Raw genomic sequence first — 26015 nt, forward strand, 5'->3', positions numbered from 1 at the left:
AGGGGTTGGATGTAGAGCAAAGTAATCTTATGTAAAGAGAGCAGAGAAATTGGGTAAGTTTAATAAACATGGCCTCCGATGTCCTACAACAAGCCATGGATGATGGGAGAAAACAGGTTGAATGTGAAATCCAAATATACCGTGGCAGGTACACTCCAATATGCATCAGTGAGATCTGCTGGGATAGGACTCAGGATGGGAAAAGAGCCATTGAAAGGGAGACCTTGTTCAAAGGGAGCAGAAGCCATTGTATTGGTAAGGAATGTAGATACCTGTTGGGAAGGCCATGCTTCTGAGGAAGGAGGGCATGTCGAAAACAATTAGGTAAAGATGTAGTGAGAAACAAGACTGTTATGGGTGTCACAGTATTGTCCAGGCCACCCAGGGAAGACATAGATGATGCTTTACTGGAAAACATGATCCAACATTCACATGGTGGTAATGGAGAATTTCAGCTCTTCTGGCGTCTTCTGATAGTCTAACTCTCAGTTAGGTGAAAAAAGCAACAGGTGGATTTGCTGTCCTGGACTTAATCGTAACCAATGGGGAAGAACGTGTGGATAAAGTTAATGTGGCAGAAACTTTGGGAGAAGTTGTAAGGAAGGGGTTAATTCATACATGGAATAGCTGTTCTTAAAAAAGGGGAAGAGTTGTTAAAGTGTCTTATTGTTATGATTTTAGGCCTGAATTGATAAGCCGCCAGCTAGTCACCAGCTGCAAGTGGGCGGATGGGTACATCCTGGAACCGCTTGGGGGCCCAGGCCTTGGAGAAAATTAACATCTGAGGAGAAGTGCGAAATACCTCATCCAAGGAGGACCAGAGGGTGGGGGGAGATTGAGTGGAAATGGGGTTATAAAAAAGACCTCTTTGAAATGGGGCTTTTGTCCTGAGCTGGCAGAAACCTTGGCTGGGTGAAGAATGATACTGTATATAGTCTTTTAGTTTGCTGGATTTGGGGTTCAATATATATCTGCACGTGTTGTTTTATTTGCTAATCCTGTTTGCTTGCCTCTTCCTAATAAACTTTAGTTTGCTTAACCCTCGCTATTGTGAGCCGTGTGCGTTATTCCGGGGATCTGTGCAAAATCCAGTGGAAAGCCAAGTTGGCTAAGTCCAGTCTCCCTTACAAAAGTGACCATGTTATCTTCGAATCCATGACAGTGAGGGCTCTGAACAGGAAGCTTAGTTGGCATGTACATTGGACATTAGGAAACCCAATTACAAAAACTTCAGAGAAAGCTTGGGTCAGACCCCATAGCTAAAAATTATGAAGGAAAACTGAGTTCAAGAGGGATGGGACCTCTTGAAAACTTAAATTCCGAGGGCACAAGCACAAACTCATACTTCCACCTTCTAGGATCTGTCAGGAAGGCAAAGAGGGAGCCTTACCCAGCGGGGTCTCATTCCTTACCCAGAGAGGCCAGGATCCCACGATTCTCCTCCATGACTTCCTTGTGCAGAGTCCTTTGGCCGGGATCCAGCAGAGCCCACTCCTCCTCCGAGAAATGCACGGCCACCTCCTCAAAGGTCACCGGACCCTGTAAGCAGAAGAAGAATTGAGGTTCTCCTTACACATAAAGTTGCAATCCCTGAAGACAAGGATGGTGAGGTCCTCCTTCTGAATGCCAGTTTCATGAGTGACATTCAAGGCCTTCCTAGCAGCCAACATGGAGAGGAGCAAAGGCTAAAGGGGCAGGTTCTTCCAGGACCAAAGAGATGTGCAGGGGATGGAGGCCCACAGGACTCCCTTACCTGCCCAGGCTGCGCAGAAACCACTTCCACTCCACCACGAAGCGAAGGAGGCCTAGAAGAATCTCCCACAATCAGTTCACTTTCCCTACAGATTTTTCCACTTCCTGTGAGGAAAGCAAAGAAGGAGGGAAGGGAAGTTAACTTTCTTAAGCATTTCCGTTTTCATTGTTTTACAGGAATCACTGTTTGTCCACATTACTAAAGGACACGTCTTTTTTGAGTACCTAGAGAAAAAGAGTCTCTCTCCACCTGCAAAACCAGGCTCAAGAAGAACATTAGAACTGGGCATGTTTAGCCTGGAGAAGAGAAGATTGAGGGGAGACATGAGAGCACTCCTCAAATACTTCAAAGGTTGTCCCACAGAGGAGGGCCCGGATCTCTTCTCGATCCTCCCAGAGTGCAGGACATGGAATAACGGGCTCAAGTTAAAGGAAGCCAGATTCCAGCTGGACATCAGGAAAAACTTCCTGACTGTTAGAGCAGTACGACAATGGAATCAGTTACCTAGGGAGGTTGTGGGCTCTTCCCCACTGGAGGCCTTCAAGAGGCAGATGGACAACCATCTGTCAAGGATGCTTTAGGGTGGATTCCTGTATTGAGCAGGGGGTTGGACTCGATGGCCTTGTAGGTCCCTTCCAACTCTGCTATTCTATGATTCTATGATTAAAGCAGTTCATGCACCTCAGCCGTAATTGAGGGAGGGAGACCATGGTGAAATAGGTCCTACTAATCCTTACCCAGTGAGGAGGGTCCTCTGACACCCTCCTGCAAGATCCATCCATCCAGCTTCCTCTGTGTGATGCCCGGTGGAGCCTTCTCTGCCTCTGGGAAATCTGTGAATACTTTGGCCAACTTCCCCTGCAGCTGGAACAGGAATGGTGATCCCAGAGAGGGAAGGAGAGAAATGAGTCAGATCAAGGCCAAGGGAAGCGTTTCCCAATCGGTTTGCATTCCAGGGCTCATTCTAAAGATGTTCTATGGTCCAAACCACACAGCTTGCTGTGCTGTGTCTGTGACAGGGGAGCACATAAGGATGTGTTTTCTGGGGCTAAGCGTTCAACCCTGGCATATGCAAAGCGCTTCAACACCCTCCATAACCCAGCCAGGAGGAAAGACAGAACCTCCCAGACGTTTCCGGGACTAGTAGCCATTCATAGCCTTCTCCTCCAGGATTCTGTCTAACCTGTTTTAAAATATTCAAATTGTTGGCCGTCACTACACCTTGTTTTAGGGAACTGCATAGTTTAACTACGCACTGCTAGTTTAACTATCCTCCGACCAGGGCTTGATCTACACATTGGGGAGGAGGGGTCATTGGAAGTTGGGGCATCCCTTCCTTAGAGGACATGCAAAAAGAAGTTGAGGGAAGTATTAAGGACACAGTCCCTGTTAGTCATCAGGATGAAATACTCTCACCTGCTCTTTGTTCTCCGCCTGGCTCAGGAGGAAGCCTTCTGCCAGGGCCAACGCCTGGGAACTGGTCTCCGCTCCACACTCTCTGACCCAGCTCTCCACCTCCGGGGGCAGGACAGCCAGGAACTGCTCCAGAACCACCAGGTCCAGCATCTGAGCTTTCGTGTTCCTTTCTGGCTTGAGCCACTGGCGGCAAAGGTGGTGGAGTTGGCTGCAAACCTCTCGGGGTCCTTTGGCCTCCTGGTAGCAGAAGTCCCTGAAGAGCTGGCGCTCCACGTCTGAGCTGGTGTTGCTCCTAGGCTGATTCTCCAGCATTCTCCTTTCCCAGGGTTCTACACTGTCCTCTTCCTTGATGTTGCAGGAGACATTTCCTGCTTCACGGCCAGCAAAGTTCTGCTCTTCCATCTTGACTCTCTTCTCCCTCTTTGCTCCTACCAGGACTCAAAAAATCTCCTTCCTTTGCTGCCAATTTCAGGCAAGGACTGTCCTGCAGGAATTGAAATCATAGAATCATAGAATAGCAGAGTTGGAAGGGGCCTACAAGGCCATCGAGTCCAACCCCCTGCTCAGTGCAGGAATCCACCCTAAAGCATCCTTGACAGATGGTTGTCCAGCTGCCTTTTGAAGGCCTCTAGTGTGGGAGAGCCCACAACCTCACTATTTTTATTTATTTTTATTTTATTTATTACATTTTTATACCACCCAATAGCCGAAGCTCTCTGGGCAGTTCACAAAAATTAAAACCATAATAAAACAACCAACATGTTAAAAGCACAATTACAAAATACAGTATAAAAAGCACAACCAGGATAAAACCACGCAGCAAAATTGATATAAGATTAAAATACAGAGTTAGAACAGTAAAATTTAAATTTAAGTTAAAATTAAGTGGTAAAATACTGAGAGAATGAAAAGGTCTTCAGCTGGCAACGAAAGGAGTACAGTGTAGGCGCCAGGTGGACTTCTCTGGGGAGCTCATTCCACAGTTGGGGTGCCACAGTGGAGAAGGCCCTGCTCCTAGTAGCCACCTGCCTCACTTCCTTTGGCAGGGGCTCACAGAGAAGGGCCCCTGTAGATGATCTTAAAGTACATATGGGAGGAGGCGTTCCTTCAAATAACCTGGCCCCAAACCGTTTAGGGCTTTAAATGTCAATACCAGCACTTTGAATCGGGCCCGGACCTGGAATGGCAGCCAATGAAGTTGTAAAAGGACTGGTGTAATGTGAACTCGCCTAGGTAACTGATTCCATTGTCGTACTGCTCTAACAATCAGGAAGTTTTTCCTTATGTCCAGCTGGAATCTGGCTTCCTTTAACTTGAGCCCATTATTCTGCATCCTGCACTCTGGGAGGATTGAGAAGAGATCCTGGCCCTCCTCTGTGGGACAACCTTTTAAGTATTTGAAGAGTGCTATCATGTCTCCCCTCAGTCTTCTCTTCTCCAGGCTAAACAGGCCCAGTTCTTTCAGTCTCTCTTCATAGGGCTTTGTTTCCAGTCTTCTGATCACCCTGGTTGCCCTCCTCTGAACCCCCTCCAGCTTGTCTGCGTCCTTCTTGAATTGTGGAGCCCAGAACTGGAAGCAATGGAGGCGCTGCATGAATTTGATACAGCTTTGGCCAACTTAATGCCCAGGACCTGTCTCCAATGGGACCCCACAACCCTAGTCCCACAAGAATCAGGCTCTGACTTGAAAATGAGGTTCTGACTCTGTCCCAATAGGAGAGATAGAGAGAAGGTGTAACCAGAGCCGTCTTAAGGGTATTCAAAGTGTGGGGAGGGAATGGGAGGGGTTATAGAATAAGTATGGCTGTGGGTTGTGCATTATAGAATAAATTAATAAAATGTTTTTTTTAAAAAAACATTTTTAAAACAACAACAACAGAGCTCAATCGGTTTGAAAGTGGATTTTAAAACATTAGCAAGGAAACAGTGAATAAACACTGAATGAACCAGTTTCTCTCCCAATGCATCCCACGGCTCCCTTCTAAGCCTTCTCTGCTCCCAGCCCTTGAACCCCAAACCCGGACATGAGTGATTTCTCCTGACTCTCAGGATATGAATATATCGGGCTCACTTAATACAGCAAAGAGGGACATACTAAAACAAATAGCTTGAAAGCAGCGTAGTTTAAAACAGGGAGAGAAAACAAAATGCAATGGGGAAATGGCACCATAATCGCTTTCTGCCCCCAGATGGGATATTCCTTCCCCCACCCTGGATTTTTCCACTTCTGTCCCTCCCAGATCCCCCCTTTCTCCCGCCTTCCCTTCCAGGATCTCCTAATAATGGGGAAGGAGGGAAGGAGGTGCAAAGTGGGGGGTTCCAGGAGGGGCCCCCAAGTGAGTCAGCCACCTGGGGTGCAGGAGGGCTCTGGCTCTCTCTCCCCACCCACCCCCTACCCCAAACCTGCCCCTGGCTCCCTCCCTTCTCTGCTTCTGCCCGGGGGGGGGGGTTCTTCCACCCCCTTTCCTTCTCCTCCACTCCCTGGGACCCCCTTGCATCTTGCACCCACCTGCTCCCCTGCAGGGGGAAAAGAGGTTGCAGATGCAAACACCATGCAAACCTCCCAGGCTGCTTTCCTAAGGTGGGGGGGGGGGAAGGAGTAAGTGTGGGTCTTAATCCCCAGTGTGGGGCTCTTCATGGGCCTCTCTAGGACCCAGCCCGCTCGCTCTCCTTAACCTAGTGTGACCCTATGAAAAGGAGGACAGGGCTCCTGTATCTTTAACAGTTGCATAGAAAAGGGAATTTCAGCAGGTGGAGAACCTGTTAAAGATACAGGAGCCCTGTCCTCCTTTTCATAGGATCACCCTTTTTAACCCAATCAATCATCATTTCGCTCCCCTCCATGTCTGATTCTCCTTCCGCAGCCCAAGTTGGAGGGAGGGGGGGGGGGAAATCGACCCAGAGTTCTCTCGCTAGCTCTGCCCCTCCTCCTCCTCCTCACACTCACACTCACTCTCTCTCTCACACACACACACACACACACACACAAAGTGGGAGTGAAAAAAGAAGGGGCAACTGGATGCTTTGCAACCGGATTGTGCCTTGCCTGGCTGCAATTCCCCCCACCGACCCACCCCGGCTCCAAAAACACACACACACATACACAACTAAGGCAGACCTTCAGTGCTTCCTTTCCTCAGTTGCAACCCCCCCCAAAAACCACTGGTGCAAAATACGCCCCCCCCCGGGCAACAAAACACACACATAACCACAACAAAATGCACACGTTTCCTGCATTTGTAGGGGGGTAAAAAATCAGTGAGCAAAGGAACTCAATCACTGCTTTCTGCCCCCAGATGGGATATTCCTTCTCCCACCCCGGATTTTTCCTCTTGTGTCCCTCCCAGACCTCCCCCCGCATTTCTCCCGCCTTCCCTCCCAGGGTCTCCTAAAGATGCGGAGGGCAGGAGGTGCAAGGCGGGGGTCTCCTGGAGGGCCCCCAAGTGGGTCAGTCCCACGGTGGGCGGGGGGGGGGGCTCTGGCTCTCTGTCCCCACCCACCTCCTGCCCCACTGCCCTTGGCTCCCTCCCTTCTCTGATCCTCCCCTGGGGGGGGCTCCTTCCACCCCCTTTCTTTCTCCTCCACCCCCTGGGACCCCTTGCATTTTGCACCCACCTGCTCCTCTGCAGGGGAAAAGAGGCTTCAGGTGGGACCCACACACGAGGCATGCTTGGGCAGGGGGAAAATCCCAGGCTCCTTTGCCATGGGGTGGGAGGGGGGAAGTGTGGGGCCTCATCCAGCCTTTGCTCTTCAACGGCCTCTATGCGACCCAGCAACCTCTCGATCCTTTTTAACCCTCTAGGCACCATTGGTTTCCTTTTGGGCGCAGAACGCAGCCTGCCACGCGCAGTGGATATTATGGGATGCCAGCAGCATTGGACGCCCCACTGCCCCTCTGGGGCAGTCCCTCCCCCCCAGCATGAACCCCCTCCCCCCACCTCCCAGAACTTTCCCCCTTCCTCCCTCTGCCCCCTCCCTCCATCCCCCCCAAGGGAGTTTTGTCCCCCCCCCAAAGCCCTAAGACTTCCCCCCACTTGTGCCCAGAGGAGACCATCAGAGGAGCCCTGAGGCTGGATCAGGCCAAGGGCTGCCTTCACACAACTGGTCTACTGGCCTGCGGGACCACATTACGCCAGTCCTTTTAAATACTTTATTTATTTGCAATATTTATATACCGCACCCCATCAAAGACTTTGGAGTCGTGAACAAATAGAAGAATAAAAACGTATTAAGAATTACATTTAAAAGAACAGAGTTCTGATAAAAAACAGCCAGTTATTCAGGGAAAACTGTCTGGATCAACGTTTTCAGGAGGTGCTGGATGAAACACAACATTGGCGCTTGTCTGACTTCCAGAGGCAAGGAGCTCCAGAGGAAGGGGGCCACTACAATGAAGGCTCTTCTCCTGGTGGTCTCCAATTGAACCACAGGTCCATGAGGAACCACCAGGAACATCCCCTCTGATGACCTCCATGGCCCGGCAGGTTCATAGCGGAGAAGGCTCTCTCTCAGATATCCTGGTCCCAAGTTGTTTAGGGCTTTCAACATTGGTACTGGAACCTTAATCCTGGCCTGGTAGCGAACAGGCAGCCAGTGCAGTTCCCTCAGCAGAGGAGTTACATGCTGGAAAGGGGCAGCTCCAGACAACAGCCGAGCTGCAGCATTCTGCACTAGCTCCAGCTTCCGGAGCACCTTCAAGGGCAGCCCCACATAGAGCGCATTGCAGTAATCCAGCCTGGAGGTTACTAATACCCACCGGGGCCAAGCGATCCCTGTCCAGGAGAGGCCGTAGCTGGTGAACCAGGGGAAACTGGAAAAAGGCACTCTGAGCTGCCGTGGCCACTTGGGCGTCCAGCGACACAGAGGGGTCTAAGTGTACCCCCAAACTACAAACTTTCACAGGGAGTGCCCCCCCCCTCATCCAGAACAGGCACTGAGCCTGTCTCCTGGAGTCTGGAATCACTCACACACAGGGCTTCCGCCTTGCCAGGACTCCGTTTCCATTTATTTATTTATTGCATTTCTATTCCACCCATAACCAAAGTTTTCTGGGTGGTTCACGAGTGATAGGGCCTTTTCGGTGGTGGCCCCCAGACTGTGGAATGATCTCCCTGATGAGGCTCGCTTGGCACCAACGCTGCTATCTTTCCGGCGCCAGGTTAAGACTTTCCTCTTTGCCCAGGCATATGGCGGCACATCTTAATCACCCACATATTTAGATTTTTAACAGTTTTTGATTCTTTATGTGTGTATGTTCTGTGTTTCAGAATTTTAAATTTTGTATACTTGTTTTTATCTCAATTTTAGAATTTCTGTAAACCGCCCAGAGAGCCCTGGCTATGGGAGTGGTATATAAGTGCAATAAATAAATAAATAAGAACCATGAAATACAATTTACAGTATAAGACTTCAACCACAATGTAAGAGTATAAAAGTACAACCAGAAGAAAACCAAGCAGCAGTGCAGAGATTTAAAACTTTAAAACAGCAAAGTTAAGAGACTAGGACAGAAAAAGGTTAAAATGCTGGGGAAATAAAAGATCTACACCCGGCATCAGAAGGAGGACAACACAGAATCATAGAATAGTAGAGTTGGAAGGGGCCTACAAGGCCATCAAGTCCAACCCCCCTGCTCAATGCAGGAATCCACCCTAAAGCATCCCCGACAGATGCTTGTCCAGCTGCCTCTTGAAGGCCTCTTGTGTGGGAGAGCCCACAACCTCCCTAGGTCACTGATTCCGTTGTCGTACTCGTGAAGACCTTTTTATTCTCCCAGTATTTTAAGTCTACTTAATTTTAACTTTGCTGTTTTAAATTTGTATTTTAAATTTGTATTTCTGCATTGCTGCTGATTTTATCCTGGCTGTGCTTTCATATTGTATTTTATATTATGGTTTAATATGTTGTTTTATACTTTGAATGGTCTTAATTTTTGTGAACCGCCCAGAGAGCTTTGGCTATTGGGCGGTATTGAAATGCAACAAATAAATAAATACCGCTGTAACAGTCAGGAAGTTTTTCCTGATGTCCAGCTGGAATCAGGCTTCCTGTAACTTGAGCCCGTTATTCCGTGTCCTGCACTCTGGGAGGATCGAGAAGAGATCCTGGCCCTCCTCTGGGAGACAACCTTTCAAGGATTTGAAGAGTGCTATCATGTCTCCCCTTAATCTTCTCTTCTCCAGGCTAAACATGCCCAGTTCTTTCAGTCTCTCTTCATAGGGCTTTGTTTCCAGTCTTCTGATCACCCTGGTTGCCCTCCTCTGAACACGCTCCAGCTTGCCTGCATCCTTCTTGAAGTGTGGAGCCCAGAACTGGACACAATACTCTAGATGAGGCCTAACCAGGGCCGAATAGAGAGGAACCAGTACCTCACGCGATTTGGAAGCTATACTTCTATTAATGCAGCCACATCACACTGTTGGCTGCAGTGCCAGGCGAAACTCTCGGGGGAGCGCAATCCACAGCCAGGATGCCACCACAGAAAAGGCTCTCTTTCTGGTAGCTCCCTGCCTCACTTCTTTTGACAGGGCTCACAGAGACGGAACTCAGATGATGATCTTAGGGACCAGGCAGGTATATCTGGGAGGAGGCATTCTTTCAGGTAACCTGTCCCCAAGCCATTTAGGGCTTTGAATGTTAATACTAGCACTTTGAATTGGGGCCAGACCTGGACTCGCAACCAGTGCAGATGGAAAGGTCCTAGCATAACGCAGTCTCATGGGCCAGTGTCCCTTAACAATCTTGCTGAAGTTTCTGGACCATTTTCAAAGGCAGCCCCACCTATCACGAAATGCAAAATCCAACCAAGAGGTTGTCAGCACATGGATCACTGTAGCTGGGCTGTCCCTGTGCAGATAAGGGCCCAGTTGGCAATTGGGGGCATGAGACATCTCAACTGGAGCTGCGCTAACAACAGCGTCAAGCCTGCTGTGGAGACAAGTGATTTTGTCCTCACAGTGCGTCTTCGACAGGGACAGGGACCCATTGGCTGGGGAGGGTGTTAACACCTCACAGACCACCCAGAAGAGCTGCCCTGGATGGCTACCCAAGGACAAAACGGAGACAGCAAAATAAGCCTTCTTTGCTGCCCACAATGCCACGGAATAGGGATGATTACATGCTCTAGAGGGTATTCGGTCATCTTCGCTTTGTGTCTTACACCATTTGCATGCTAGCTAATGTCCAGCCTGTTACATCGACTGCAGCTCCCCAAAATACCAAGGAGCAGGGCAGGAACTACAGGCCTGGAGAGGGCACTCAGGGGCAATCACATCGATGGTCCTCTGCATCTCACTGTCCCACAGAGAGACTAGAGCCTCGGCTGCATCACCAGCTCTCACCCACTGGAAAATCCCCAAGAGCATTCAGAAATCCTTTGGATTCCAACAGTCTAGTCGGGCGGACCATCCGAATGGGATCTTCATCCCTACAGGAGGGAGGAAATGCAGTGAGTTCAAATCTCACCAGGAAATGACCTGACTATAATAATGGGTTACTTGCCCCCACCCCCATCTCACAACTTGGATCGAAAACAAAAAGAAGAATGTCCTGGACACCACACTCAGAGCACTGAAAGAGCTTTAATCCTCTTTGAATACTTTGAAGGAAGTTACATTCTGTGCTCAGACGACAGCCCTTTCCTCTTTCTGTGCTCAGAGGAAAGCTTCTCACCTGAATGGATCGTTCCACGAGAGGGAAAGTGTGTTCTGTGATTGAGTTGCTTTCCAAACTCTAAGCACTTTCATGGCTTCCCGCTTGAGTGGATTCTTTGATGTTGCTTAAGGTGTGCGCTCTGAGAAAAGCTGCTTCCGCAAACTATGCATTCATATCGCTTCTGCCCTGTGTGAGTGTTTTGATGTTGATTAAGTTGGCCTCTCTGACTGAAGCTCTTTCCACACTCTAAGCATTTATAGGGCGTCTCACCTGTGTGAATTCTTTGATGTTGCTTAAGGTCTGCGCTGTTAACAAAGCCCTTTCCGCACTCTAGGCATTCATAGGTCTTGTTGCCTGTGTGAGTGCTTTGATGTCGATTTAGGCCTGCACTGTGAGCAAATCTCTTCCTGCACTCTAGGCATTTATAGGGCTTCTCCCCTGTGTGAATTCTTTGATGTTCCTTAAGATTCGTGCTGTGAGCAAAGTTCTTTCCGCACTCTGGACATTCATAGGGCTTCTCGCCTGTGTGAATTCTTCGATGTTGCTTAAGAGTCTTGCTGTGAGCAAACCTCTTCCTGCACTCTAGGCATTCATAGGGCTTCTCCCCTGTGTGAATTCTTTGATGTTCCTTAAGATTCGTGTTGTGAGCAAAGTTCTTTCCGCACTCTGGACATTCATATGGCTTCTCGCCTGTGTGAGTGCTTTGATGTCGTTTAAGGTTCGCACTCTGAGCAAAGTTCTTTCCGCACTCTGGACATTCATACGGCTTCTCCCCTGTGTGAGTGCTTTGATGTCGCTTAAGGCGTGTGAGGACAGCAAAGCTCTTCCTGCACTCTAGGCATTCATAGGGCTTCTCCCCTGTGTGGATTCTTTGATGTTTCTTAAGATGGCTACTGCAACTGAAACTCTTTCCACACTCTAAGCATTTATAGGGCTTCTCCCCTGTGTGAGTGCTATGATGTCGATTTAGGCCTGTGCTGTAAGCAAAGCCCTTTCCACACTCTAGGCATTTATAGGGCTTCTCCCCTGTGTGAGTCCTTTGATGTCGCTTAAGGTATGTGAGGTCAGCAAATCTCTTCCTGCAGTCCAGGCATTCATAGCGCTTCTCCCCTGTGTGAATTCTTTGATGTTGCTTAAGGTTCGTGCTCTGAGCAAAGTTCTTTCCGCATTCTGGACATTCATAGGGCTTTTCGCTTGTGTGAATTCTTTGATGTTGCTTTAGGTTAGTACTGTTAACAAAGCCCTTTCTGCCCTCTAGGCATTTATAGGGCTTCTCCCCTGTGTGAGTGCTTTGATGTTGCTTAAGGTGTGTGAGGTCAGCAAAGCTCTTCCTGCACTCTAGGCATTCATAGGGCTTCTCCCCTGTGTGAATTCTTTGATGTTGCTTAAGGTTCATGCTCTGAGTAAAGCTCTTTCCACATTCTGAGCATTTATAGGGCTTCTCCACTATGTGAATTCTTTTATGCAAGTTAAGTTGTGAGTTGCAACAGAATGGCTTTTCAAACTCCAAGCACTGAATTTTTTTCTTCTCTGAGTGAAATCTTTGACATTTGGTGAGATGCATCTTCTGATTCTTTACATAGTCTGAGTTTTCTCCCTTTTTCTCACTGTACGCATTCCTATTAATTTGTTCAGCAGGATCTTGTAATATTGGAATTTCCTGGACATCTGACCCCTCAAAGGAAATGGATTCGACTCCCCACTTCTCCTCAGTTTTAGTTTTTTTCCTCTGGTGTATGCCATTTTCCTTGCTCTCCCAGCGATTCCCTGCAAGAATAAAAAAAGAAATCTTCTTGAAATCAGGGAACAAACATAATGGTTTGCTGATTTGATTTAAAGGATAAAAAATATTTGGTTGCAAAGGTAGATCCTTCCAACTTATTAAATATCCTCTGATGTTCAATAGAATTGAGAACTACAGTGATGTACGGTACTTTCATTCATAATATGTCATAATACTTACAAATAGCTCAAACAATAAATGAACAACATAAAGTACTGTAAATCCAAAAGGCACTTAAAAGCTGCCATTTTGTCCTAGCTGATTATTTAACTGGGAACTGGAAAGTGGGAATTCCACCCTCAAGCCTCTTTTCAAAGTCTCAGGGGCTTTGGAAACCCTCAGTCAGGGCAACCTCCTAGACCATCTCACTGGGTAGTGCGATTATTTTTAACAGGCCTATATTTCAAATGAAATTCATCCTGCTGTCTAGCTGTATCTCCAAATGGAAAGGAAGCTGTCCAGAGCAGGATTCTGAATATGCCATAGTGTGGTCTCCGGTGATTCCTCCATGGAGAACATTATGATAATAACTGTAACATCTTAGAATCATAGAATCATAAAATAGTAGAGATGGAAGGGGCCTACAAAGCCATCGAGTCCATCCACCCTAAAGCATCCCTGACAGATGGGTGTCCAGCTGCCTCTTGAAAGCCTCTAGTGTGGGAGAGTCCACCACCTCCCTAGGTCACTGGTTCCATTGTCGTACTGCTCTATCAGTCAGGAGGTTTTTCCTGATGCCCAGCTGGAATCTGGCTTCCTTTAATTTGAGCCCGTTATTCCGTGTCCTGCACTCTGGGAGGATCGAGAAGAGATCCTGGCCCTCCTCTGTGTGACAACCTTTGAAGTATTTGAAGAGTGCTTCAACATTATGCAGATGCAGTCATGGCAGCCATGTAAGATGGTTTGGCACCATGCCTGCCAGAGAGTAAGTCCATCAATGGGCTTCTATCAATGTGTTGTCAGGTCTTCGGAGTGTTTTCCTCCTTGTATTTTAGCCGTCAAACCACTTGTTTCATTGCCCTCCACTGCGAAGAAAAATGTGAAGGTGACAAAGTTTTTTGATTTGTTGAAGTGTATTCTGGAGCAATCATATTGAAAGCTCAAGGCCCAAAAAGGATACTGCGGGAAACTCCCCCAGCAAGCGCAGGAAACCCTCTGGATTCATTAGGCTCCAGGGCCCGGTCATCCCATGTGATCCTCCTCTCTTGTGGAGGTTACAGGATTTGATCAGGTACTTTATCCCATCATAACAACAGAATTGCCAAAGCTTCATCTAGATGCAGATCATGGTGTCATTGGAAAATGTTTGGTTTCATGGTTGAGCGTCGCAAAGCTGATTGACAGGTCTTGAAATTGACTTCAGAGGTTGTGGGTTCTCCGTCTCTGGAGGTTTTTAAAAGCGGCTGGACAGCTTCCTCTCATGGGGGGGTTTAATGGGTTTTCCTGCACATTGCAGAGGGTCAGACTAGTTGATCCTTGTGATCCCTTCCAACTCCACAATTCTAAGATGCTATGACTTCTGAGGAGGGGATGTCCAAAGTCCAGAATTAACTATGGAGCCACGTACTGGGGAGGAGAACACAAGGGTCAAAGGGAAAGGAAAGAGAGTTAGAGGCCAGTAATTGGTACATGAAGAGACCAGGGAAACCAGGTAAGTGTAAGACCTGTGGCCTCCGATGTCCATATACCAACGCACGGATCATGGGAGAAAACAGGATGAACTTGAAAACCTAATACAGGTGGATCTGCAACAGCAAAGAGAAGCACAGGAGGTGGAAGAGGAACAGATAAGGGATGATAGGAATAGAGCCATTGAGAGGGGAAGGTGAATATTGTTATAGGACTAGGAAGTTGGAGCAGAAGTGGAGAATCATGAGGTGAGGAAAAACGAAGTAGAGGAATCTCCCTGGGAAAGGTGACAGGAGCAGAAGAACTAGAAGACACTTTGCACCAGTGGAACCAGTAGAGCTATGGAACCACTTTCAGGTACTGGGGGATGAGACTAGAGGACAGCCTGCAGAGGAAGGATGCCAGGGGACCCCACGCCGCAGTGAGCAAGAGGCAGAAGGCCAGGAGAGGGGAGGCAACGAAACCCAGGCCTACAATAAGAAGAGAAGGGTGGTGGTTGGTTTAGACTCCCTGCTGAGTGGGATTGAAGCCCCAGTAGATCAAGAACACTTCCATGGACCCTCCGGGGACGCTGTAACCCCGATTAGAGATGAAACCGAAGGGTTGCCAATGCTCATAAAGCTCACGGACAGCAACCCCTTTCTTCTTAGCCATGTGGGAACAAATGATAGTGCCGAAGAAATCAAATCAGACATTGAAGCCTTGGGAAGGAAAGAATTTGGGGGCCAAGATAGTTTTCTCATCTCTCCCTCCAGTATTTAGAAGAATAGAAAGACAAAGAAAAATACTCCTGGTGAATGACTTGGCTACAAAGGTGTTGCTGATGTCAGAGATTTGGATTCTGGGACCAAGGGCTACGCTTCTTGGAAGATGGACTGCTGGCAAGGGACGGGTTGCCCCTCAGAAGGACTGGGGAGGATGCGTTTGGCCACAGCATGAAGAACGTCATCAGGAGGGCTTTCAACTGAATCCTACAGGGGAGGGAGACGTAAACTCAGAGGCAACAATGGACTACATTAATAAAAGGATAGTTTCCAAATAGCGTGAGGACCTGGTTCTTCTCTATTCAGCACTGTTGTCCAGAAAAAGATCTCTATTATGCACTGACACAATGAAAGAAGAGCTGAAATTCCACCTTCCAGGACTTGTCAAGAAGGCAGAGAGGGAGCCTTACTCAGAGTAATGCCACTCCTTACCAAGAGAGGCCAGGATCCCACAATTCTCCTCCATGACTTTCTTGTGCAGAGACCTTTGGCCTGGATCCAGCAGAGCCCACTCCTCCTCCGAGAAATGCACGGCCACCTCCTCAAAGGTCACCGGACCCTGAAAGCAGCAGCAGAAGAAATGATGTTCTCTTTACACATTATGTAGCAATCCATGAAGACAAGGATGGTGAGGTCCTCCTTCTGAAGGCCAGAGCTTCATGAGTGACTTTCAAAGCCATCTGAGAGGAGAGCAAAGGCTAAAGAGGCAGGTTCTCCCAGGACCAAAGAGATGTGCAGGGGACAGAGGCCCCCAGGACTCCCCTACCTGCCCAGGCTGCGCAGAAACCGCTTCCGCTCCACCACCAAGAGAAGGAGGCCTAGAAGGACCCCCCAGGATCCGTTCACTCTCTCTTTGGTTTTTTCCGCTCCCTGTGAGGAAGGCAAAGAAGGTGAGAAGGTAAGTTAACGTTCTTAAGCATTTCCATTTTTGTTGATTTACTGGAATCTCTGTTTGTCCACATTATGATGGAAATTTACGATAATCCTATATGTTTAATGTATCTCTCCATCCATAAAATCAGGCTCAAGGGGAACATTAAAGCAGTTCATGCCCCTCAGGCGTAATTGAGGGAGGGAGACCATGGGGAAAAACTAATCCTTACCCAGTGAGGAGGGTCCTCCGTCACCCTCCTGCGAGATCCACCTGTCCAGCGGCCTCTGTGTGATGCCCGGTGGAGCCTTCTCTGCCTCAGGGAAATCTGCGCATGCTTTGGCCGCCATCCCCCGCGCCTGGAACAGGATGGAGGATCCCAGACAGAGAAGAGGAATTAGGGAAGGAGAGAGATGGGTCAGGTGAAGACCAAGGGCTGTGTTTTGCAACCTGTTTGCATTGTAGGCCCTCTTCTAAAGTTGATCTACCATCCAAGCCACACAGCACGCTATGCTGTGTCTTTGTCAGGGGAGCAAATAGGGATGTGTGATTTGGGGCTAAGAGTTCCACCCTGGCATAAGCGAAGCGCTTGAACACCCTCCAAAAAACAACCCAAAGAAAAGCAACAACCTCGCAGGCATTTCCTGACGCCCAGCATTTTCCGCTGGAAACACAGCAGTTTGGGGTCCACGAATGCTATTCCTGTCCTGTTAGGGGGACTCTGCTACTGGTTGAGGAAGGATCCCCTCCTTCCCCAGAACTCACAAACCCATTCAGTTCTCCTGTGATGAAAGAGCTGTTCTGGATCAGAACTAGAGATGTAACATTTCTGGAAATTTTGAAGCCATGGAAAAGTAGCGATTTTTTTTCTAGGGGGATTCGGAAAAAAGGGGAAATTTTCAGAAAAATTGAAAAAATGCAAATATTAGCACTTTTTACACATTGAAAGTCACTTTGATACTTTAGGAGCATAAAATGTAATTAGGTCCAAGTTGGTTGGTCATACAATTACTACATTTGGTATATTAAAGGTACAGTGCATTCAAATCATTATTACAAATTGAATTTACTTTTTTTTTTACTCTATTTTTGGTAACAAATGGAGCTGCAAGCTCCTGAACTGTAAGGAACCTCTTTGGTTTTGCCAGTTTATGAGGAGCAGGCAAAAAACTTTTGAACAACAACAATAGCAGCAGGAGAAGAAACCACCAACATTAGTAACAAAGAAAATTATTTATGTCTCCGCTATTCCTCCACAGTGTCAAGTGGACATAAAGCCCCCATTCCCATGAAAAGGACTGAGAAAAAAGGGGGACAGGACACCAAGATTCAATGAATGTGCATGAAATTTAATCAGACTGATTTTCTGACCTACAGCTATGTTCAGACAACACGCTAAACTTACAGCTATGTTCAGACAACACGCTAAACTTACAGCTATGTTCAGACAACACGCTAAACCACAAAATGGTTAACGCAATGCTTAACCATGGTTAACAGTGTCGTCTGACACACATTTTACCTAACCATCTGCCCCGTTAACCACATTCTTAACCACAAAAGGGTGAAGTGTTGTCTCTAAGCATCCCGCATGTGGTCAGCATTAACCACAGCTGAACATGGTTAAGCTAACCTCAAAACCCAGAGTGTCATCTGAACCAAGCCAATATCAGTTTCAGTCTCTGCTTCAGTGGCAGTGCTGCCCCCTAGAGGCAGAAAATGCATCTTGCTCTTGCATTTGGGAGTTGTAGACTCAGGTTTGCAACCTAGGAATTGCTTGTCCTCAGTGCACAGAAATTGTAATAATCTGACACTATACATAGTTTTTAGAAATCGTTTGGAGAAGTAAATATCTGACCACCTTGACTTAAACGTTTTATTCATCATGCTAAAATAAAAAATTCCATAGTCTGCTTTTTCTTCATTTTCCCCCAATTTCCCCCCAATTTTTTGGGAAAAAACAAAAACGGCTTTCGAAAAAAAATAGGGAAAACACACACACACACACCCCCAAAAAAATTTCTGGTTTTTTCCTGGGCCTTCACATCTCTAAACAGAATCCATCTAGTCCAGTATTCTCTCCCCACAGTGGCCCATCAGCTGTTGATCACAAACTCACAAGCAGGACATGAGTGCCACAGCACCCATATTCCCCAGCAACTGGTATGTAGATATACTGGCTCTCATTCTGGAAGTAGGATATATCCATCTGGACTAGTAGCCATTCATAGCCTTCTCCTCTGGGAATCTGTCTAACCCATTTCAAACCATCCATATGGGTTGCCATCAATGCATCTTGTGGTAGGGAATTGAATATTTTAACTACACACTATCAGGAGGGCCTGATCTACCAATTAACAACTATACTTGGGTGGGGGGGTCATTGGAAATTGAGGCATCCCTTCCTTAGAGGACATGTAAAATAAAGTTGATATAAGTATAAAGAACACAGTCCCTGTTAGTTATGGGGGTGAAATGTTCTCACCTGCTCTTGGTCCTCTGCCTGACTCAGGAGGAAGCCTTCTGCCAGGGCCACCGCCTGGGAAGTGGTCTCCGCTCCACATTCTCTGACCCAGCTCTCTATCTCTGGCGGGAGGACAGCCAGCAACTGTTCCAGGACCACCAGGTCCAGCATCTGGGCTTTTGTGAGCCTTTCTGGCTTCAGCCACTGGCGGCAAAGGTGGTGGAGATGGCTGCAAACCTCTCGGGGTCCCTCACCTTCCTTGTAGCAGAACCCCCTGAAATGCTCTACATCTGAGCTGGTGTTGCTCCCAGGCTGGTCCTCCTGCACTCTTCCTTCCCAGGGCTCTGCACTGCTCCCTTCCCTGATGTTTCCTGCTTCAGGGCCAGCAAAGTTTTGCTCTTCCATCTTGACTCTCTTCTCCATCTCCACTCCCACCAGGACTCAAAAGGTCTCCTTCCTTGGCTGCCAATTCCTCTCTTCAGGCAAGGACTGTGCTGCAGGAATTAAAAAGGAGGAGCTGCATGAATTGGATACAGCTGTGGCCAACTTAAAACTCAGGACCTGCCTCAAATGGGTCTCTACAACCCCGGTCCCACAGGAACCAGGCTCCTGATTGAAAATGAGGTTCTGACTCTGCCCCAGTGGGAGAGAGAGAGGGTATAACCACAGCTGTGTTAAGGCTATTCAAAGCTCAGTATTATTATTATTATTATTATTATTATTATTATTATTATTATTATTATTATTTATATAGCACCATCAATGTACATGGTGCTGTACAGAGTAAAACAGTATAGGCTTACATTCTAATAAAATCATAATAAAACAATAAGGAGGGGAAGTAGAGGCCACCAGTGAGGGAGGAAGCAGCAGCCAGGCACCTCTCCACCGTGCCTGGGTCCAGCTCCAGCTGAGAGCCCCCTCCCTCCTGCTACCAACTGTCTCTGCAGAGGCCATCAGTGAGGGAGGAAGCAGCAGCCAGGCATTTCTCCACCATGCCTGGGTCCAGCTCCAGCTGAGAGCCCCCTCCCTCCTGCTGCCAACTGTCTCTGCAGAGGCCACCAGTGAGGGAGGAAGCAGCAGCCAGGCACCTCTCCACCATGCCTGGGTCCAGCTCCAGCTGAGAGCCCCCTCCCTCCTGCTGCCAACTGTCTCTGCAGAGGCCACCAGTGAGGGAGGAAGCAGCAGCCAGGCATTTCTCCACCATGCCTGGGTCCAGCTCCAGCTGAGAGCCCCCTCCCTCCTGCTGCCAACTGTCTCTGCAGAGGCCACCAGTGAGGGAGGAAGCAGCAGCCAGGCACCTCTCCACCATGCCTGGGTCCAGCTCCAGCTGAGAGCCCCCTCCCTCCTGCTGCCAACTGTCTCTGCAGAGGCCACCAGTGAGGGAGGAAGCAGCAGCCAGGCATCTCTCCACCGTGCCTGGGTCCAGCTCCAGCTGAGAGCCCCCTCCCTCCTGCTGCCAACTGTCTCTGCAGAGGCCACCAGTGAGGGAGGAAGCAGCAGCCAGGCACCTCTCCACCATGCCTGGGTCCAGCTCCAGCTGAGAGCCCCCTCCCTCCTGCTGCCAACTGTCTCTGCAGAGGCCACCAGTGAGGGAGGAAGCAGCAGCCAGGCACCTCTCCACCATGCCTGGGTCCAGCTCCAGCTGAGAGCCCCCTCCCTCCTGCTGCCAACTGTCTCTGCAGAGGCCACCAGTGAGGGAGGAAGCAGCAGCCAGGCACCTCTCCATCATGCCTGGGTCCAGCTCCAGCTGAGAGCCCCCTCCCTCCTGCTGTCACCTGTAACTGCTGAACTTTGCAACTAAGATTGTAGTGCCTGAGTTTGCTTTCCTTTTCCCCCTCCTCCTCCTCCCTCCCAATCCCCTTTCCTTTTGTGTCATGTCTTTTAGATTGTAAGCCTGTGGGCAGGGACTGTCAAGAAATACTTTTGTAAGCCGCCGTGAGAGCCTTTTTTGGCTGAATGGCGGCATAAAAATCCTTAAATAAAACATAAAATAAATAAATAAATAAAAAGTATGTTTGAAAGTGTATTTTGAAACTTGAGCAAGAAAACAGAGAATAAACAGGCGGGGGGTGGTGGCCTGCAGGGTCCCCAAGTGGGTCACCTGCCTGGGGGGCAGGGCTCTCTTTCTATCTCTCCCCACCCTCCCACCCCCTGCCCCAAACCTGCCTCCCTGCCCTTGGCTCCCTCCCTTCTCTGCTCCTGCCCTGGGGGGGGTCTCTTTCCCTCCCCTCCCCTCCCCCTGGGACCCCCCCTTGCATTTTGCCCTCACCGGCTCCTTTTTTAGGGGGAAAAGAGGCTCGCGGTGGGACCCACCAGGCACGCTGGGGCAGGGGCAGAATCCCAGGCTCTTTTGCCAAGGGGGGGGGAGGGAGGGGCCTCATCCAGCCTTGGCTCTTCACGGGCCTCTCTAACCCCCGGCCCCCACTCCTCCTCTTTAACCCTTGGATGGAGGCAACGCTAGAGAGCCGCAGAGGCTCCTCCGTGGGCTCCTGGCAGAGATGCGGCCCTGGGGAGGGGGCTTTTGTCCCCGCAGCAGCATCGCCGCCCCACCAGCTCCTTCTGGGGGCTTCGCGGGGTCCAGGGCGGCTCTTGGCACCCATGGTTTCCCTTCGGGCGCAGAACTCAGCCGGCCACGTGCTCTGGATATTATGGGATGCCAGATAGCATTGAACAGCCTTCTTCCTTCTCTGGGGCAGCCCCTCTCCCCCACCCCTTGGCATGAACCCCCTCCCTTCCGTTGCCCCCCAAGGGAGTTTTGTCCCCCCTCAAAGCCCTAAGACTTCCCCCCACTTGTGCCCGCAGGAGAACCTCAAAGGAGCCCTGAGGATGGATCAGGCCAAGAGTCCCTCCAGTCCAGCACTCCCTTCACACTAGCTGTAGACCCACAAGCAGGACACGGTTGCAGCAGCACCCTCCCGCCCATGATCCCCAGCAACTGGTGCATACAGGTTTAATGCCTCGGGTACCCAACGTAGCACACAGCCATCAACAGTAGTAGCCCTTGGCAACCTTCTCCTCCAGGAATGTGTCCAGCCCCCTTTCAAAGCCATCCCAGTTGGTAGCCATTAATACGTCTTGCATCATCATCATCATCATTATTATTATCCTGCCTTTTGCCCAATGCTGGGCCTCAAGGCGGCCTTACAAAGTTTAAAACATACATTTCCTCTTCATCACCACAGTTAAAGTGCAGGAGCTATACTAGAGTGACCAGCTTTAAAAGAGGGCAGGGCTCCTGCAGCTTTAACTGTGGTGATGAAGAGGGGATTTCACCAGGTTCCCCATATATAAAAATAACACCTGCTGAAATTGCCTTTTCAATACAACTATTAAAGATACAGGAGCCCTGTCCTCCTTTTCATAGGGTCACCCTATCCAGCCCCTTTCAAAGCCATCCCAGTTGGTGGCCATCACTACATCTTGCTTTAGCCAATTCCATATGTGGTGTGTGGAAAAAAGAAAAGGACCTCACGAGTTTATTCACCATTGACCAGATGCATTGTGAGGAAGCCTATGCTTTTTATACCTTCGGACAAGCCTTTTTCTTGGAGTTTCCTACCGGTATTCCCATGATTGGGCGATTCAGTCAAGGTCTTCTCACATCATGCAAACATTAGAGAATGTCTGAAAACTCCAGGAGATTTACAAGAGTGGACAAAAATTCCAACTCCTTATTTATCTCCTGTGGAGACAGGTTGTTTAATCTCAAAATCCGCTCCAATTTAATTTTGAAATTAACTGTGTCCGAGGTCATTGTATTGGTATTGCTTTATTTTTTTAACCCCCACCCTGAAAACCCCATTTTAAAGCCTCCAACGAAGATCAAACCAGTCCATACTCCAGGAAATAAAGCCAGACTGCTCACTTGAGGGAAAGGTATTAAAGGCAAAACTGAAGTACTTTGGCCACATAATGAGAAGACAGGATACCCTGGAGAAGAGGCTGATGCTAGGGAAAGTGGAAGGCAAAAGGAAGAGGGGCCGACCAAGGGCAAGATGGATGGATGGTATCCTGGAGGTGACAGACTTGACCTTGGGGGAGCTAGGGGGGGCGACAGCCGACAGAAAGCTCTGGCGTGGGCTGGTCCATGAAGTCACGAAGAGTCGGAAACGACTGAACGAATAAACAACAACAAAAATGTTGGAGAAGACATGAACAAGATCCCTGACTCAGGCATTGCGACTCACGGACATTGTCACTGCTGTCTCCGGGACTGACTTGAGTGAGGCAGAAGTACGTGGTCCTGTGGCAACGTCATTCTGTGTCCCAAGAACGAGCCCTTTGCCTACATCAACCAGAGGGCATTGGACAGAACGGAAGCCCAAAGAAGGGCCTACCTGAGCGCAGGCAAAGTGACTGGCGAAGATGCCAGGCCCTTTGGCGGTCCTAAACACTCTCAGCCACCAAGCAAGAAGGGAGCTGTGGTCATCCTGCTAAGGAACCCGGAAGGAAATCACGGTCCCATCCATGGCACAAGGCCCATCGTATGTCAGGAAACCCTCAATGGACAGGCTTTCTCCCTGCTTTTTTTCCTTTCTTTTTCCATTTTTAAAATTATTTTTCTTCTTTAGTTCGGGTTACTTACATCAAACAATATCTGAATTTATTAACATTTCAAATCCTGCCTGGTATTAAAATATGAATTGATCATTTAGATCTTCAATACTCCTTAGTTCAATGCTCACAATTCTTAATTACTCTCTCATCGACACCCCACATTTCATTTCAGACACGTTGAAAGGGAGTCCCATTTCCTTCCATCGATGCTCTCCAGAGCCCTGGTGACGCCGAATGGAGGCCTCTGCCCATGATCTACGGTGACCCTGTTCAGACAACACGCTAAGCTACAGTGTTTAAGCACTTTGAGCTAAACCACTTGCTGTGAAAGGGTTGGTGGGGGAATCTTGGCATAGCGTCTTGCCTGAAAAGGCCCATTATTCCCAAATTCAGTACGTTTCATCCATCCTCCTTCAAACCTGGCTTTGATTGTCCTCCAGCTATCCTTAACTCAGCCATCTTGCTGCTAACAATCATAAACCCATAGAATAGCTGAGTTGGAAGGGGCCTATGAGTTTATCCAGTCCATCCCCTTGCTCAATTCAGGAATCCACTTTAAAGATTTCCTGACGTCCATCCGGAATCTGGCTTCCTGTCACTTGAGCCCATTATTCTTTTTTATTTATTTTTATTTTTATTTAAGGATTTTTATGCCGCCATTCAGCCAAAAAAGGCTCTCACGGCAGCTTACAAAAGTATTTCTTGACAGTCCCTGCCCACAGGCTTACAATCTAAAAGACACGACACAAAAGGAAAGGGGATTGGGAGGGAGGAGGAGGGGGGAAAGGAAAGCAAATTCAGGCATTACAATCTTAGTTGGAAAGTTCAGCAGTTACAGGTGACAGCAGGAGGGAGGGGGCTCTCAGCTGGAGCTGGACCCAGGCACGGTGGAGAGGTGCCTGGCTGCTGCTTCCTCCCTCACTGGTGGCCTCTCCAGAGACAGTTGGCAGCAGGAGGGAGGGGGCTCTCAGCTGGAGCTGGACCCAGGCACGGTGGAGAGGTGCCTGGCTGCTGCTTCCTCCCTCACTGGTGGCCTCTCCAGAGACAGTTGGCAGCAGGAGGGAGGGGGCTCTCAGCTGGAGCTGGACCCAGGCACGGTGGAGAGGTGCCTGGCTGTTGCTTCCTCCCTCACTGGTGGCCTCTCCAGAGACAGTTGACAGCAGGAGGGATGGGGCTCTCAGCTGGAGCTGGACCCAGGCACGGTGGAGAGGTGCCTGGCTGCTGCTTCCTCCCTCACTGGTGGCCTCTGCAGAGACAGTTGGTAGCAGGAGGGAGAGGGCTCTGAGCTGGAGCTGGACCCAGGCACGGTGGAGAGGTGCCTGGCTGCTGCTTCCTCCCTCACTGGTGGCCTCTGCAGTCTTTGTCCTGCACTATGGGATGATCGAGAAGAGATCCTGGCCCTCCTCCGTGTGACAACCTTTCAAGTATTTGAAGAGTGTTATCATGTCTCCCCTCAGTCTTCTCCAGGCTAAACACGTGCAGTTCTTTCAGTATCCTTTTTTTCCCTGACCCCTGATCACCCTGGTTGCCCTCCTCTGACCACACTCCAGCTTGTCTGCACCCTTCTTGAATTGTGGAGCCCAGAACTGGACGCAATACTCAAGATGAGCCTAACCAGCGCCGAATAGAGGGGAACCAGTACCTTGCGTGATTTGGAAGCTATCCTTCTATTAATGCAGCCCAGAATAGCATTTGCTTTTTTTGCAGCCACATCACACTGTTGGCTCATATTCAGCTTCTGATCTACAATATTTCCAAGATCCTTCTTACTTGTAGTATTGCTGAGCCAATTATCCCCCATTTGTAACTGTGCATTTAGTTTCTTTTTCCTAGGAGTAGAACTCGGCATTTATCCCACAGTAGAAAAGGTTCTCCAACCTGGTAGCCACCTGCCTCATTTACTTTGACAGGTGCTCACAGAGAAAGATCCCAGAAGAGGACTTTAGGGACCAGGCAGTGACATATGGGAGGAGGCACGCCTTCAGATAACCTGGCCCCAAACTTTGGAGGGCTTTGGATGTTCATAGTAGCACTTTGAATTGGGCCCACATCTGGACTGGCAGCCAGTGCAGCTGGAAAAGGACTGGCATAATGTGGTCTCATTGGCCAGTCCCCGTTAATTTTATTTTATTTTTTATTTTATTTATTACATTTTTATACCGCCCAATAGCCAAAGCTCTCTGGGCGGTTCACAAAAATTAAAACCACGATAAAACAACCAACAGGTTAAAAGCACAATTACAAAATACAGTATAAAAAGCACAACCAGGATAAAACCACGCAGCAAAATTGATGTAAGATTAAAATACAGAGTTAAAACAGTAACATTTAAATTTAAGTTAAAATTAAGTGTTAAAATACTCAGAGAATAAAAAGGTCTTCAGCTGGCGACGAAAGCAGTGCAGTGTAGGCACCAGGCATTAACAATCTTGCAGCCCTGTTTTGGACTAGCCGAAGTTTCTGGACCATTTTCAAAGGCAGCCCAACATATAATGCATTGCAGGAATCCAACTGAGAGGTTGTCAGAGCATGGATAGGCTATCTCTGTCCGGATAAGGGCACAGTGGGTATATCAGCCTAAGCTGATAAAAAGTGCTCAGTGCCACTGAGTCCACCTCTGCCTCAGGTGACAGTTACACCCCTAAACTACGAACCCAATCTGTTAGGGGGAGTGCAACCCTCCCTAGAACAGGTTGAACATCCTCTATCCAGAGGGATGAACCAGCTACTAACAGTACCTCCACCTTGACTGGATTGAGTCAAAGTTTGTAGGCTTTGCTGAGCCCATTGCTGAGTCTTGGCACTGGTCCAGGACTTGCACAGCCTCACCTGACTCATATGTCACAGACAGGTAGAGTTGCATGTCATTAACATATTGATGGCGTTTGGCTCCGTATCCCTGAATGACCAGGGGCTTCAGATAGACGTTGAAAAACATTGGGAACAAGAGGGTACTTGCAGAACCCCATAACTCAATTGCCAAGGGGCCGAGGACTAAACACCCCATGTTAACTCTCTGAAATCAGCCCCATATGCAGGACTGGAACCACTGTACCACAGAGACTCCGATGCCCATCTCAGGGGGTCAATCCAGGAGAATACCATGGTTGATGGTATCAAAG

The 26015-nt window shown here is 48.8% G+C and overlaps 2 protein-coding genes and 1 pseudogene across 2 annotated transcripts in view; 1 reads left to right on the forward strand and 2 right to left on the reverse strand.

The window, feature by feature from the left end:
• Nucleotides 1–26015, forward strand: part of LOC134396268 (uncharacterized) — an 853762-nt gene that overhangs the window by 741158 nt on the left and 86589 nt on the right. The window lies entirely within an intron of this gene.
• The window catches only part of LOC134396487 (zinc finger protein 850-like), a 637841-nt pseudogene that overhangs the window by 16696 nt on the left and 595130 nt on the right, over nt 1–26015 (reverse strand).
• On the reverse strand, nt 10911–12386 carry LOC134396994 (zinc finger protein 420-like). The gene has a single exon (XM_063123608.1). The coding sequence runs from the start codon at nt 12384–12386 to the stop codon at nt 10911–10913; it is 1476 nt and encodes a 491-aa protein (XP_062979678.1).

Source organism: Elgaria multicarinata, chromosome 3, assembly GCF_023053635.1.
Source record: "Elgaria multicarinata webbii isolate HBS135686 ecotype San Diego chromosome 3, rElgMul1.1.pri, whole genome shotgun sequence".
In the NCBI taxonomy this organism is placed as follows: domain Eukaryota; kingdom Metazoa; phylum Chordata; class Lepidosauria; order Squamata; family Anguidae; genus Elgaria; species Elgaria multicarinata.

Coding starts and splice junctions, on each gene's coding strand:
- LOC134396994 (XM_063123608.1), bottom strand. CDS start 12,386: ATGCATCTCACCAAATGTCAAAGATTTCACTCAGAGAAGAAAAAAATT.